This window comes from Taudactylus pleione, unplaced genomic scaffold (genome assembly GCF_031769625.1).
Source record: "Taudactylus pleione unplaced genomic scaffold, aTauple2 ptg000311l, whole genome shotgun sequence".
Lineage (NCBI taxonomy): Eukaryota > Metazoa > Chordata > Amphibia > Anura > Myobatrachidae > Taudactylus > Taudactylus pleione.
Window position 1 is genome coordinate 1,322,155 of NW_028284712.1, and position 17,750 is coordinate 1,339,904.

Genomic DNA, 17,750 nt, shown 5'->3' on the forward strand with positions numbered 1-17,750 from the left:
TCGCTGACCGCTCCCGCTGATGGCTCCCAGCACAGGGACTCCCACCGACTGCTCCCAGCACAAATGCTCCCGCTGATGGCTCCCGGAACAGGGGTTCCCGCTGACCGCTCCCGCTGATGGCTCCCAGCACAGGGACTCCCACCGACTGCTCCCAGCACAAATGCTCCCGCTGATGGCTCCCGGAACAGGGGCTCCCGCTGATGGCTCCCAGCACAGGGACTCCCACCGACTGCTCCCAGCACAAATGCTCCCGCTGACGGCTCCCGGAACAGGGGCTCCCGCTCACCACGCCAGCCACAGTGAGTGACACACTGCTTGCTGGCTGGTGCTCCGCAGCACTAACTGCTCCCGCCTACTGCGCCCCCACTGCTTGCTGTGGCTGGTACTCCCGCGGCCCTGACCGTGCCAGTCACAGTGTACAGGCTGCACATGTGCAACACAGGTATGGGAGCGTTAAAGAGTAGTAAAGTATCACTATCCGAAATAATGTTTACGCAGAAATGGCAGTTTTTCGGATGTGATACTTATGTAGCTTCAACATGATGAATACAACCGAAAATTTAGAAAAACTAAAATGCGAATTCCAAACTAATTTAACACTTAACAATTATAAGTGTTGATGAATAGGTCTTTTGCAATTTATTTGCCAACTCAGTGGCAAACGCAGGATTTCCAGAGGGGGGTTTCCAAATGCTTAATTTTAGAGTGAGTGTGGTCTGTCAATGAAGAGGGTATACTTAGCACTTATCCATCTTTAATATGTTACATACATAGTGTATTGTGTGTCATAATTCCAGCATATACAGGACCAGCGATCACAGTAACCCATTATATGTGTCATACATAGTGTATTGTGTGTCATAATTCCAGCATATACAGGACCAGTGATCATAGTAACCCATTATATGTGTCATACATAGTGTATTGTGTGTCATAATTCCAGCATATACAGGACCAGTGATCACAGTAACCCATTATATGTGTCATAAATAGTGTATTGTGTGTCATAATTCCAGCATATACAGGACCAGTGATCACAGTAACCCATTATATGTGTCATACATAGTGTATTGTGTGTAATAATTCCAGCATATACAGGACCAGTGATCACAGTAACCCATTATATGTGTCCTATATAGTGTATTGTGTGTAATAATTCCAGCATATACAGGACCAGTGATCATAGTAACCCATTATATGTGTCATACATAGTGTATTGTGTGTCATAATTCCAGCATATACAGGACCAGTGATCACAGTAACCCATTATATGTGTCATACATAGTGTATTGTGTGTCATAATTCCAGCATATACAGGACCACCAATCACAGTAACCAATTATATGTGTCATACATAGTGTATTGTGTGTCATAATTCCAGCATATACAGGACCAGCGATCACAGTAACCATTATATGTGTCATACATAGTGTATTGTGTGTCATAATTCCAGCATATACAGGACCAGTGATCACCGTTACCCATTATATGTGTTATACATAGTGTATTGTGTGTCATAATTCCAGTATATACCGGACCAGCGATCACAGGAACTCATTATATGTGTCATACATAGTGTATTGTGTGTCATAATTCCATCATATACAGGACCAGCGATCACAGTAACTCATTATATGTGTCATACATAGTGTATTGTGTGTCATAATTCCATCATATACAGGACCAGCGATCACAGTAACCCATTATATGTGTCATACATAGTGTATTGTGTGTAATAATTCCAGCATATACAGGACCAGCGATCACAGTAACCATTATATGTGTCATACATAGTGTATTGTGTTTCATAATTCCAGCATATACAGGACCAGTGATCACAGTAACCCATTATATGTGTCATACATAGTGTATTGTGTGTCATAATTCCATCATATACAGGACCAGCGATCACAGTAACCCATTATATGTGTCATACATAGTGTATTGTGTGTAATACCTCCAGCATATACAGGACCAGCGATCACAGTAACCATTATATGTGTCATACATAGTGTATTGTGTGTCATAATTCCAGCATATACAGGACCAGCGATCACAGTAACCATTATATGTGTCATACATAGTGTATTGTGTGTCATAATTCCAGCATATACAGGACCAGCGATCACAGTAACCCATTATATGTGTCATACATAGTGTATTGTGTTTCATAATTCCAGTATATACAGGACCAGCGATCACAGTAACCAATTATATGTGTCATACATAGTGTATTGTGTTTCATAATTCCAGCATATACAGGACCAGCGATCACAGTAACCCATTATATGTGTTATACATAGTGTATTGTGTGTCATAATTCCAGCATATACAGGACCAGCGATCACAGTAACCCATTATATGTGTCATACATAGTGTATTGTGTTTCATAATTCCAGCATATACAGGACCAGCGATCACAGTAACCCATTATATGTGTTATACATAGTGTATTGTGTGTCATAATTCCAGCATATACAGGACCAGTGATCACAGTAACCCATTATATGTGTTATACATAGTGTATTGTGTGTCATAATTCCATCATATACAGGACCAGCGATCACAGTAACCCATTATATGTGTCATACATAGTGTATTGTGTGTCATAATTCCAGCATATACAGGACCAGCGATCACAGTAACCCATTATATGTGTCATACATAGTGTATTGTGTGTCATAATTCCAGCATATACAGGACCAGCGATCACAGTAACCCATTATATGTGTCATACATAGTGTATTGTGTGTCATAATTCCAGCATATACAGGACCAGTGATCACAGTAACTCATTATATTTGTTATACATAGTGTATTGTGTGTCATAATTCCAGCATATACAGGACCAGCGATCACAGTAACCCATTATATGTGTTATACATAGTGTATTGTGTGTCATAATTCCATCATATACAGGACCAGAGATCACAGTAACCCACTATATGTGTCATACATAGTGTATTGTGTGTCATAATTCCAGCATATACAGGACCAGTGATCACAGTAACCCATTATATGTGTCATACATAGTGTATTGTGTGTCATAATTCCAGCATATACAGGACCAGTGATCACAGTAACTCATTATATGTGTCATACATAGTGTATTGTGTGTCATAATTCCATCATATACAGGACCAGTGATCACAGTAACCCATTATATGTGTCATACATAGTGTATTGTGTGTCATAATTCCATCATATACAGGACCAGTGATCACAGTAACTCATTATATGTGTCATACATAGTGTATTGTGTGTCATAATTCCAGCATATACAGGACCAGTGATCACAGTAACTCATTATATTTGTCATACATAGTGTATTGTGTGTAATAATTCCACCATATACAGGACCAGCGATCACAGTAACCCATTATATGTGTCATACATAGTGTATTGTGTGTCATAATTCCAGCATATACAGGACCAGCGATCACAGTAACTCATTATATGTGTCATACATAGTGTATTGTGTGTCATAATCCCATCATATACAGGACCAGTGATCACAGTAACCCATTATATGTGTCATACATAGTGTATTGTGTGTCATAATTCCATCATATACAGGACCAGCGATCACAGTAACCCATTATATGTGTCATACATAGTGTATTGTGTGTCATAATTCCATCATATACAGGACCAGCGATCACAGTAACCCATTATATGTGTCATACATAGTGTATTGTGTGTCATAATTCCATCATATACAGGACCAGTGATCACAGTAACCCATTATATGTGTCATACATAGTGTATTGTGTGTCATAATTCCAGCATATACAGGACCAGCGATCACAGTAACCCATTATATTTGTTATACATAGTGTATTGTGTGTCATAATTCCATCATATACAGGACCAGCGATCACAGTAAGCCATTATATGTGTCATACATAGTGTATTGTGTGTCATAATTCCATCATATACAGGACCAGCGATCACAGTAACTCATTATATTTGTTATACATAGTGTATTGTGTGTCATAATCCCAGCATATACAGGACCAGTGATCACAGTAACTCATTATATGTGTCATACATAGTGTATTGTGTGTCATAATTCCAGCATATACAGGACCAGTGATCACAGTAACTCATTATATTTGTCATACATAGTGTATTGTGTGTAATAATTCCACCATATACAGGACCAGCGATCACAGTAACCCATTATATGTGTCATACATAGTGTATTGTGTGTCATAATTCCATCATATACAGGACCAGCGATCACAGTAACCCATTATATGTGTCATACATAGTGTATTGTGTGTCATAATTCCAGCATATACAGGACCAGCGATCACAGTAACCCATTATATGTGTCATACATAGTGTATTGTGTGTCATAATTCCAGCATATACAGGACCAGCGATCACAGTAACCCATTATATGTGTCATACGTAGTGTATTGTGTGTCATAATTCCATCATATACAGGACCAGTGATCACAGTAACCCATTATATGTGTCATACGTAGTGTATTGTGTGTCATAATTCCATCATATACAGGACCAGTGATCACAGTAACCCATTATATGTGTCATACATAGTGTATTGTGTGTCATAATTCCATCATATACAGGACCAGCGATCACAGTAACCCATTATATTTGTTATACATAGTGTATTGTGTGTCATAATTCCATCATATACAGGACCAGCGATCACAGTAACCCATTATATGTGTCATACATAGTGTATTGTGTGTCATAATTCCATCATATACAGGACCAGCGATCACAGTAACCCATTATATGTGTCATACGTAGTGTATTGTGTGTCATAATTCCATCATATACAGGACCAGTGATCACAGTAACCCATTATATTTGTTATACATAGTGTATTGTGTGCCATAATTCCATCATATACAGGACCAGCGATCACAGTAACCCATTATATGTGTCATACGTAGTGTATTGTGTGTCATAATTCCAGCATATACAGGACCAGTGATTACAGTAACCCATTATATGTGTCATACATAGTGTATTGTGTGTCATAATCCCAGCATATACAGGACCAGCGATCACAGTAACCCATTATATGTGTCATACATAGTGTATTGTGTTTCATAATTCCAGCATATACAGGACCAGCGATCACAGTAACCCATTATATGTGTTATACATAGTGTATTGTGTGTCATAATTCCATCATATACAGGACCAGTGATCACAGTAACCCATTATATGTGTCATACATAGTGTATTGTGTATCATAATTCCAGCATATACAGGACCAGTGATCACAGTAACCCATTATATGTGTCATACATAGTGTATTGTGTTTCATAATTCCAGCATATACAGGACCAGCGATCACAGTAACCCATTATATGTGTCATACATAGTGTATTGTGTGTAATACCTCCAGCATATACAGGACCAGCGATCACAGTAACCCATTATATGTGTCATACATAGTGTATTGTGTGTCATACTTCCAGCATATACAGGACCAGTGATCACAGTAACCCATTATATGTGTCATACATAGTGTATTGTGTTTCATAATTCCAGCATATACAGGACCAGCGATCACAGTAACCCATTATATGTGTTATACATAGTGTATTGTGTGTCATAATTCCATCATATACAGGACCAGCGATCACAGTAACCCATTATATGTGTCATACATAGTGTATTGTGTGTCATAATTCCAGCATATACAGGACCAGCGATCACAGTAACCATTATATGTGTCATACATAGTGTATTGTGTGTAATACCTCCAGCATATACAGGACCAGTGATCACAGTAACCCATTAAATGTGTCATACATAGTGTATTGTGTGTCATAATTCCAGCATATACAGGACCAGCGATCACAGTAACCCATTATATGTGTAATACATAGTGTATTGTGTGTCATAATTCCAGCATATACAGGACCAGCGATCACAGTAACCATTATATGTGTCATACATAGTGTATTGTGTTTCATAATTCCAGCATATACAGGACCAGCGATCACAGTAACCCATTATATGTTACATACATAGTGTATTGTGTGTCATAATTCCAGCATATACAGGACCAGCGATCACAGTAACCCATTATATGTGTCATACATAGTGTATTGTGTTTCATAATTCCAGTATATACAGGACCAGCGATCACAGTAACCCATTATATGTGTCATACATAGTGTATTGTGTGTAATACCTCCAGCATATACAGGACCAGCGATCACAGTAACCCATTATATGTGTCATACATAGTGTATTGTGTTTCATAATTCCAGCATATATAGGACCAGCGATCACAGTAACCCATTATATGTGTTATACATAGTGTATTGTGTGTCATAATTCCATCATATACAGGACCAGCGATCACAGTAACCCATTATATGTGTCATACATAGTGTATTGTGTGTAATACCTCCAGCATATACAGGACCAGCGATCACAGTAACCATTATATGTGTCATACATAGTGTATTGTGTTTCATAATTCCAGCATATACAGGACCAGAGATCACAGTAACCATTATATGTGTCATACATAGTGTATTGTGTGACATATTTCCAGTATATACAGGACCAGCGATCACAGTAACCCATTATATGTGTCATACATAGTGTATTGTGTGTAATAATTCCAGCATATACAGGACCAGTGATCACAGTAACCCATTATATGTGTCATACATAGTGTATTGTGTGTCATAATTCCAGCATATACAGGACCAGTCATCACAGTAACCCATTTTATGTGTCATACATAGTGTATTGTGTGTAATAATTCCAGCATATACAGGACCAGCGATCACAGTAACCCATTATATGTGTCATACATAGTGTATTGTGTGTCATAATTCCAGCATATACAGGACCAGTGATCACAGTAGCCCATTATATGTGTCATACATAGTGTATTGTGTGTCATAATTGAAGCATATACAGGACCAGTGATCACAGTAACCCATTATATGTGTCATACAAAGTGTATTGTGTATCATAATTCCATCATATACAGGACCAGTGATCACAGTAACCCATTATATGTGTCATACAAAGTATATTGTGTGTCATAATTCCAGCATATACAGGACTAGTGATCACAGTAACCCATTATATGTGTCCTACAAAGTCTATTGTGTGTATTAATTCCCATATATACAGGACCAGCGATCACAGTAACCCATTATATGTGTCATACATAGTGTATTGTGTGTCATAATTCCAGCATATACTGGACCAGCGATCACAGTAACCCATTATATGTGTCATACATAGTGTATTGTGTGTCATAATTCCAGTATGTACAGGACCAGTGATCACATTAACCCATTATATGTGTCATACATAGTGTATTGTGTGTCATAAATCCAGCATATACAGGACCAGTGATCACAGTAACCCATTATATGTGTCATACATAGTGTATTGTGTGTCATAATTCCAGCATATACAGGACCAGTGATCACAGTAACTCATTATATTTGTCATACATAGTGTATTGTGTGTAATAATTCCACCATATACAGGACCAGCGATCACAGTAACCCATTATATGTGTCATACATAGTGTATTGTGTGTCATAATTCCAGCATATACAGGACCAGCGATCACAGTAACTCATTATATGTGTCATACATAGTGTATTGTGTGTCATAATCCCATCATATACAGGACCAGTGATCACAGTAACCCATTATATGTGTCATACATAGTGTATTGTGTGTCATAATTCCATCATATACAGGACCAGCGATCACAGTAACCCATTATATGTGTCATACATAGTGTATTGTGTGTCATAATTCCATCATATACAGGACCAGCGATCACAGTAACCCATTATATGTGTCATACATAGTGTATTGTGTGTCATAATTCCATCATATACAGGACCAGTGATCACAGTAACCCATTATATGTGTCATACATAGTGTATTGTGTGTCATAATTCCAGCATATACAGGACCAGCGATCACAGTAACCCATTATATTTGTTATACATAGTGTATTGTGTGTCATAATTCCATCATATACAGGACCAGCGATCACAGTAAGCCATTATATGTGTCATACATAGTGTATTGTGTGTCATAATTCCATCATATACAGGACCAGCGATCACAGTAACTCATTATATTTGTTATACATAGTGTATTGTGTGTCATAATCCCAGCATATACAGGACCAGTGATCACAGTAACTCATTATATGTGTCATACATAGTGTATTGTGTGTCATAATTCCAGCATATACAGGACCAGTGATCACAGTAACTCATTATATTTGTCATACATAGTGTATTGTGTGTAATAATTCCACCATATACAGGACCAGCGATCACAGTAACCCATTATATGTGTCATACATAGTGTATTGTGTGTCATAATTCCATCATATACAGGACCAGCGATCACAGTAACCCATTATATGTGTCATACATAGTGTATTGTGTGTCATAATTCCAGCATATACAGGACCAGCGATCACAGTAACCCATTATATGTGTCATACATAGTGTATTGTGTGTCATAATTCCAGCATATACAGGACCAGCGATCACAGTAACCCATTATATGTGTCATACGTAGTGTATTGTGTGTCATAATTCCATCATATACAGGACCAGTGATCACAGTAACCCATTATATGTGTCATACGTAGTGTATTGTGTGTCATAATTCCATCATATACAGGACCAGTGATCACAGTAACCCATTATATGTGTCATACATAGTGTATTGTGTGTCATAATTCCATCATATACAGGACCAGCGATCACAGTAACCCATTATATTTGTTATACATAGTGTATTGTGTGTCATAATTCCATCATATACAGGACCAGCGATCACAGTAACCCATTATATGTGTCATACATAGTGTATTGTGTGTCATAATTCCATCATATACAGGACCAGCGATCACAGTAAGTAACCCATTATATGTGTCATACGTAGTGTATTGTGTGTCATAATTCCATCATATACAGGACCAGTGATCACAGTAACCCATTATATTTGTTATACATAGTGTATTGTGTGCCATAATTCCATCATATACAGGACCAGCGATCACAGTAACCCATTATATGTGTCATACGTAGTGTATTGTGTGTCATAATTCCAGCATATACAGGACCAGTGATTACAGTAACCCATTATATGTGTCATACATAGTGTATTGTGTGTAATACCTCCAGCATATACAGGACCAGCGATCACAGTAACCATTATATGTGTCATACATAGTGTATTGTGTTTCATAATTCCAGCATATACAGGACCAGAGATCACAGTAACCATTATATGTGTCATACATAGTGTATTGTGTGACATATTTCCAGTATATACAGGACCAGCGATCACAGTAACCCATTATATGTGTCATACATAGTGTATTGTGTGTAATAATTCCAGCATATACAGGACCAGTGATCACAGTAACCCATTATATGTGTCATACATAGTGTATTGTGTGTCATAATTCCAGCATATACAGGACCAGTCATCACAGTAACCCATTTTATGTGTCATACATAGTGTATTGTGTGTAATAATTCCAGCATATACAGGACCAGCGATCACAGTAACCCATTATATGTGTCATACATAGTGTATTGTGTGTCATAATTCCAGCATATACAGGACCAGTGATCACAGTAGCCCATTATATGTGTCATACATAGTGTATTGTGTGTCATAATTGAAGCATATACAGGACCAGTGATCACAGTAACCCATTATATGTGTCATACAAAGTGTATTGTGTATCATAATTCCATCATATACAGGACCAGTGATCACAGTAACCCATTATATGTGTCATACAAAGTATATTGTGTGTCATAATTCCAGCATATACAGGACCAGTGATCACAGTAACCCATTATATGTGTCATACATAGTGTATTGTGTGTCATAATTCCAGCATATACAGGACCAGCGATCACAGTAACCCATTATATGTGTCATACATAGTGTATTGTGTGTCATAATTCCAGCATATACAGGACCAGTGATCACAGTAACCCATTATATGTGTCATACATAGTGTATTGTGTGTCTTAATTCCAGTATGTAGAGGACCAGCGATCACAGTAACTCATTATATGTGTCATACATAGTGTATTGTGTGTCTTAATTCCAGTATGTAGAGGACCAGCGATCACAGTAAGCCATTATATGTGTCATATATAGTGTATTGTGTGTCATAATTCCAGTATATACAGGACCAGCGATCACAGTAACCCATTATATGTGTCATACATAGTGTATTGTGTGTCATAATTCCAGTATGTACAGGACCAGTGATCACAGTAAGCCATTAGGTGTGTCAGTAGGTCCATCCTGCCTGAGCTGAATGTTTTTATCTCACATGTGGGCACCATTCCAGCATTGGAGAAAGTCCGGGAGCCTGGAGGAGCAGCAGAAGAACCTAGCACTGCCCTGGACATATATGTACATATTGGGCTCTATAGCAGTGCATTTCTAACAGTGCATGTTTTCCATATCTTCTAGTTGGTGAACAGGTTATTTATTACTGGCTAATACATGTTATATAATATCCACAGGTGGTGCTAATTATTTGATTTGTGATACTGAGAAGAACATACAGCACTAGTAACAATCTATTATATTACTATTTCTATTGAGGTCAGATGGAAATCCCCCCTGCGTTTGCCTATGCAACTAGTAGTTGTAGGACCGATCCTATAATGCATCTTGGTCCGTCCCCGCTCCACTACCGCCTCCCTTGTTCCCCATTCATTTTCGCTCCACCTCCTGCCCCTCCCCCATTGCCATCGTGGGCCTGTTATTCTTAACCTCCAGCAGCCTCCTCATCTGTCATCTCAGAGACATGTCAGGCGTATTCATTTATTATATAGATTCTTACTTACCAATTTTCCAGTTTTCCCCTCCCTCTGGGGGAGTACCCAATGAGGGGACGCGAGATGTTATCGCACCCCCTGTCCCACCCATTGCACTAGGATCCTGCCGATCCTTACTCCTCCAGGAGTCTGGGATTTCGCAATATTCGGGAGTCCCATGGACGTTCCGGGATAGTCGGCAGCTAAGATAGAACGGCGGCTATTTTACTGGTCGTGTTATTTCTGTGCTCCCAGTGATGGGCTTCTGATCTCTATTTACTGTCTGCAAAACAGATTTCGTCTGAAGTGATGACAAACCTGAGTGGTCACTGAAGGCCGGAGGGCGGCATATTGTTTCCTGTTTTGGAAGAGTGTGCAAACTGGCCTAATATAACACCGCTTCAATATCATCACTTTTACAATAAGATATGTTGGTCCAGTTTTATCTTCAAAATGGGAAAACATGTGGCTGAGAGATTAAGGGGTCTATTTACTAAGTGTTAGGAGACAGAGTGAAAAGTGATAAGAAAGTGATAAGGTGCCAGCCAATCAGCTCCCAACTGTCATTTTTCAAACACAGACTGTGAGATGACAGTTGGGAGCTGATTGGCTGGCACCTTATCAGAGACTTATCACTTTTCACTCATAACACTGCTTAGTAAATAGACCCCTATACACTGAGTTTTTTCAGTGTAAAAACATGCGAGTTTAAAAAGTGTGAGAGGTTACTGCTCAACTCTCACATTGCACTTTTTAGACCATCTTCAAGATTGCAATGATTGTGCGCACTGGCTGTGCAGATAGGGTCTACTGGAGGTGGGGGGGGGGGGCAGGGCCGGATTATAGGAGGGGCGAGCGGGGCGATCGTCCAGGGGCCCCCACACCTTTGGGGCCCCCACACTGACGACAATAATGATTGGAAACTGGCCAGCTTCCGGTCCCGCAGCATCACAGCCTCACTGCCACTGTTTCACCCAACAGTGGCTGTATGGAAGTCCCGCCCCCTTGTTGGCAATGCCGCGATTCGCGGGTGCAAGAGTAGGGGGCGGGGCTTAATGCAGGTAAGTGCCTGCCCCATCAGAACGGTTGCTGGGTTGCCTGCTGCAGCTGCAAGAGGTTAGTGTGCGAGCTCCCTTCCTCCAGCTCTGTCTCCCCCTCTGTCCCCTTCTCCCTCTCTCTCCCTTCCTCTATTTCCCTCTCTGTCTCACTCCCACCCCACCTCTCTCTCTCTCTCTCTCTCTCCCTCCTTGTCCCTTTTTCCCCCTCCCCCCACTCTCTCTTTACTGTATCTATATCTCTAGCTTTATCTATTAATATATATATTTATATATCTCAATTTATTTATCTATCTATATAATATATATACTGTGTGTATATATATATATATATATATATATATATATAATCTCCCTCACTCTAAATCCTGCATTTACATTTTTTTTTCTATGGGGCCCCCACAATCCTTAATCCGGCCCTGGGTGGGGGGTGTGCGGTGGCATCTGTGTGTGTATGTGGTACCACAAAACACATGTGCAATTGCACTTTTCAAGTTTGCTGCACAACGGTCATCCTGTTTGGAGGTAAGAGGAGAGAATGACCCATTGCCTAAGGGGACGAGGACCCAAGATGGTTTAAATCCTCCAGTATGTAGGTCAGAGAATAGACTAGAAATGGGCAGGTTACAGCAAGAAAATATAAAAGAGCAAAGTTTCAGATGAGCGTAGGAAAGAATTCTCCTCCTGAGACGTTATTATACATATCTTGCTCTTTTCCATTTGCGCCCTGCATATCTCATTGGGTGCAGAACAAAATGACTAAGAGAAACTTTTATTTGAATACATATTAGCCATACAATAGCAAATGCCACAATGTTCCAGATGAGAGAGATTGCGGAATTATTACCAGTGAACGATAACCCTGTGATTAACGATATATTATAGATCCCTATCTTCCCACTTCTTCACCCCAGTGATTCCATCTATTCTGGAGTTTTGCACAGTGAGGGCTGAAAACACCCAGAAAGTGGAAAGGCACCAGACGTGTTATGAGTGTGGGGCTGGGTGGGGAGAGGAGTGTCCCAGTACAGAGGATGGGAGGTGTCTACCTCCAAACTTATAGGCACGCACACCCATATGTCCTGCCAGCTCAGTCTCAGCAGCCGGGAACATTGCAGGCATCACATCTCTATCCTGACACAGGCGACTCTCATCATGGGGAGACAGAAGGAACTTCTCAACAGCCTCTCCGGGATGCTGCGGATCCGGAACAAGCTGCTGAGGCAGGCGCTGTCCGAGTGCCTGGGGACACTGATCCTTGTGGTAAGTCTTATTCTTCATAGTAGCATTATACAGCCACAAGTCAGTGCACTGGTGAGCAGGCAGCATGTGGGATGTGTGAGCTCTTCCTGCACTAAATGCTGGGAATGGCACTAGTTTGTTTAACCCTTGGTGCCCCAGGCTGGAAAGTTCCTTCATAGCACCAGTTCTGGTGTCTGTGAGGGTTCTGCTCCTGTTTGGCGAAAGTTGGATTCTGACTGACACCTGTGGATACAGCGGTAAAGTCATTAATACCTGAAACGGGTCTTTCTTTCACATCAGCATCCTAAGCAGAAACTGCAGCTCGTTAGCTGTTGTGGAACTACAAGTTCCAGAAGTGCTCTCAACAATTGGAGAGTTACAGGTTGCCCGATCTTATGTCTGGAACAGAAAAGGGGATTTGTGGACACATGATCACATTAAAGGCCCCATACATCAGCAATTGATTGCAGCAAGTCTGCAATTTGCAATCGATTCAAAAATGGAAGATTTTTATACACAATCGATTGCAGATTGCAGACTTGCCACAATCGATTGAAGAAGGGAAAGATTTTTATACACAATCGATTGCAAATTGCTGAATTGCTGCTATCAATTGATGACGTATGGGGGCCTTAAGATGATACCAGTACACCTGTGCTGTACAAATATTACCATTACCGGGTGTGTAAGTTCCGCATCGCTGCAAGGTGCGCAGCATAAAAAGGAGCTGATGTCTTTTAAGAGATTATTTTAACACTTTTAAGATATTAAAAATGTTAATTTTTTTTTTTTGTTTAAGCTTTAACAATGGCAATATGTTTGTCCCATGAATTATTTTATTGTAACGTATGAGGTCCCGGGTTGTGTAGCCTATAAACCACGATTGATAACATTGAAAACACTGGCACTAAGTGGCACCTTAATGGGTACAGCTGATGGACTGGAGCTGTGCAGCATTGCATCTATTGCGGTCCTGCATTGCATTTCTATTTATAATCTGTTGGAACGCCGTCGCCTTCATTTCCATAATTATAAGTCAGATCGCCCCAACAGCAGAACGCCAGCTGAAAAGTTTAGGGCACCTGTTATTTACAGAGGAAAGGAATACGATGACCTGTTGTTTTTGCACGTTCCTCTGCAGGACTTTCTGCGGTGTGTTAGGTCATAACCCAGCCCTGCAAGACATAACTAATATTACATATAAGCAGAGAGGGGCTGTTACACACCTGCTCCAGGAGCATGCAGAGCAGGACCCTGGCAGGATATATACATATATATTGCAGAATGGAGGGAGTGGGTCAGGCACCATCTTTCATATAAAGCCATTGAGTTTGAAACATAACATATTTTCCCAGAGTCTTGTGTTCTTATCAGCTACTGGCTGGGTGCACACTCATGTGCTCTCTGAGATATCACCCCTGAGATAACTGTGCTGAGCTTATTCACCAGTCTGCATCCCAGGGCTGGGGTTGTCAGCCGTTACCGGTGGCACAGAGGTCTGGAATAGTGCACAAGACACGTGCAACATTTCTAGTAGTGAACAACTTAAGGAAATCTTGTGTGCACAGCTGTAATTGCGGTGAAGTTTTTTGGACACTGCACATTAGGAACAGAACAGGTTATGTCAGACTGGCGTGCACAGTGAAAGCCACTCCAGAGGCTCCGTCCTTTACTGCAAACCTCCCCGTCTAGATAGCACACAGGACAGGAGTGCAGATTAGGGGCGGAGATGTACTAAGCCCTGTAAAGTGATAAACTTCCAGCCGCTCAGCTCCTAACTGTCATGTCACAGACTGATTTTGAAAAATGACAGTTAAGAGCTGATTGGTTGGTAGTTTATCACTCTCCAATTTATCACTTTCCAGAGCTTAGTACATCTGCCCTTGGGAGAGAATATGCCACACAAGACCCATATCACTGTAACTGGCGGGTTGGGTGATATTATGCTATATAGGGTTCTATGGAATAATACATTTAGATGGACGCAGATGTCACGGTAACTCTCAGCAAAGATTTTTTTTACACCAGATAAATATCCTGTACGATGTGTATTTGCAACATTTTGTACTGATAAACGTCAGACGGCTGCAGCTGTATATTTCGATTGCACCTATATTTCTGTTAGTGATCCGAGCATCAGAATAATAAATTATATGGGAGTTGTACCTGCAGTTCTGTAATAATGACGGATTGTGGTTCCCCCCCCTAACACAGAGGTTTCCAAACTCTGCCATTACAGTCCAGGTTTAAAGGATATCCATGCTTGAGCCAAGATGGTAAAATCAAATTAACCAAGATACTAATTAAGACGCATGCATATTCTTAAAACCTGGACTGTAATGACGGAGTTTGGGAACCTCAGTCCTTACACAATAGCAAATACAACAAATTGATTGATAACATGGTCATACTGTATATACCGTGTTTCCCCGATAATAAGACACTGTCTTATTTTTTTTTTTGTTCAAAAAAACACCAAAGGGCTTATTTTTCAGGGTAGGTCTTATATTAATTAACATTGACAGCAGTGCCCCTTATGCAGGTCCCCTTGTAGAAGGGCCCCTTATGCAGGCCCCCCCTTGCAGGCCCCCTTGTAGAAGTGCCCCTTATGCAGGCCCCCCCTTGCAGGCCCCCTTGTAGAAGTGCCCCTTATTGCAGTGCACTTACCTGACTCGCCGCCGTCTGGGATGTCGCTCTCACTTGCGCGCTGACTGGATCTAACATGATCCAGCAGGCGCGGCCGCACAGGATCCTCAGCGCGCGGGTGACGTCATGACGTCACCCGCACACTGCATGACTGGGAACGCTGGTCTCTGCAGCGTTCCCAGCTCTAAATGAGATTCAGGTAGGTCTTATTTTCGGGGTAGGGCTTAATTTGGGCCGGGTTACAAAATTAAGGGTAGGGCTTATTTTCGGGGTAGGTCTTATTATCGGGGAAACACGGTACTATCAGGCTGTGAGAACATTGGGCAAATTGGCCTTAAAGTAACCAGAGGGGTCAGAATTGTTCTATCATTGGAAACCCAGCTTTGAGATTTTGGGAATTCACATCTCGCAGTTCCTGGCCTGCGTGCTTTGTGCATCTGACTGTCAGTGGGGCGCCTGGAAGCCTGCCCTGATCCACGTGTGGTCTTGTTGTAGCTCAGTGTTACATGTGCCCAGAGAAGGGGATAGGTCACAGTTTGGGAAGACCAGATGCTGCACTTTGCACTGAGAAACGGTGAAACCACTTCTGCTTTCCAGGACTTGTTGCAACTCTGTGTGCGGCTGGCTTTCTCCATCAATCAAGCGTTCCGATTGCCTCATACTAAAGGGAGATCACAAGTAAATAACACAAACAACTTCTCCAGCCAGCTGCAGATGTGTCTTACCTCCAGTTCCCGGCTAGGCGGTCTCTTGACAACCATTTGACTGATGCGGTTGTCAGCACAGCCCCACTCCTCTCTTATATTTTTTTTCTCATTGGCTCTCTCAGCTGATTGTCAGATGGGCCAGCCAATTGCAATGCAGAATGGGTTTGCAGCTAGTTTAGATCTAGTATTAGGCCAGTGCCTGGGACAGTATGTGCTATAGGGCAACTTACATATAAACTGAGGTGGTGCCCTTGAGGGAGAGGGGTAACATTAATTTTAGTGGGAGTTTGCACAGCGGCGGCCCATGATTTGCTATGGAAGGGATGAAATGTGCGGGGTATTGCTGGTGCCTTCTGCTCAGTAATAGCCTTTGGGTTCTGGAACCTGATGATAATAAAATTATTACTTATCCGTTAATTCCATAAAAATTGTATAATAAATAATGTGAAAATCTATTTCCTATTAGTCCAATGTGGTGCCTATTTTACTGCATACATAGAACAAAGGCTTAAACTGTCCATATAGTGAGGGTGGTGTTATAATAAGGCAGGTGACATATACAGTAACTGAAATAATGACATATAGCTGAAATAATACATTTAAAATGAACTTTAGTCTGAGACAATACCTGCAGGTAAGTGAGAGCGGCTTTATAAAGAGGAGTTATGTAAAGAGGAAGCACCTTAATTCATATTAATTAAATACGGTAATTTAAGATACAAACATTCCATTAACATACTGTATTTGTTGATAAGATGCCCCAGGGATTTGTGGGTTTTAGTCATCAGTTAAACTTCATAGATCTCCCTAGAAACAGCGACATCCGCAGGATGCAAAGAGGTATAGCACCTGGAAAAGGTGGAACCTCATAGCACTATTAAATATAAGCTGAAATATGCCCTGTTATAATGAAATTAGTGTCGAGGTTTGCTTTAGTTCCAATTCAAACTACATATTTTAACGTCCAATGATGGTAACAGCTTTCCATTTTTAAAAGTACAGTATTGTGGTCAACTTAATACATTTCTGCCTTAGCTTTTGCTAAAATGTCTCTGTATGTGCTAAGCCCAGTGAACGAGCATCATTAAAGGTTGCAGAAGGGCAGGACTAATGTACTGTACTTTATTAATGAGTCCCTCCATTAGGTTTTCTGTTTTTCTGTTTCAATTAACAGCTTTGGATGGTTCTGATGATGTCACTGTAACAGTAATACATGAGCACTAAGGGCCTGATTCAGACCCGCT

At 40.7% G+C, this 17,750-nt stretch overlaps 1 protein-coding gene across 1 annotated transcript in view; it reads left to right on the forward strand.

The window, feature by feature from the left end:
• The first annotated feature begins 12,983 nt into the window (after positions 1-12,983).
• The window catches only part of AQP3 (aquaporin 3 (Gill blood group)), a 34,092-nt gene continuing 29,325 nt past the window's right edge, over positions 12,984-17,750 (forward strand). The window contains exon 1 of the mRNA XM_088442409.1: positions 12,984-13,174. Coding sequence (XP_088298535.1) covers positions 12,989-13,174 — 186 coding nt within the window. The 5' untranslated portion in view covers positions 12,984-12,988. The remainder of the gene's footprint in view (positions 13,175-17,750) is intronic.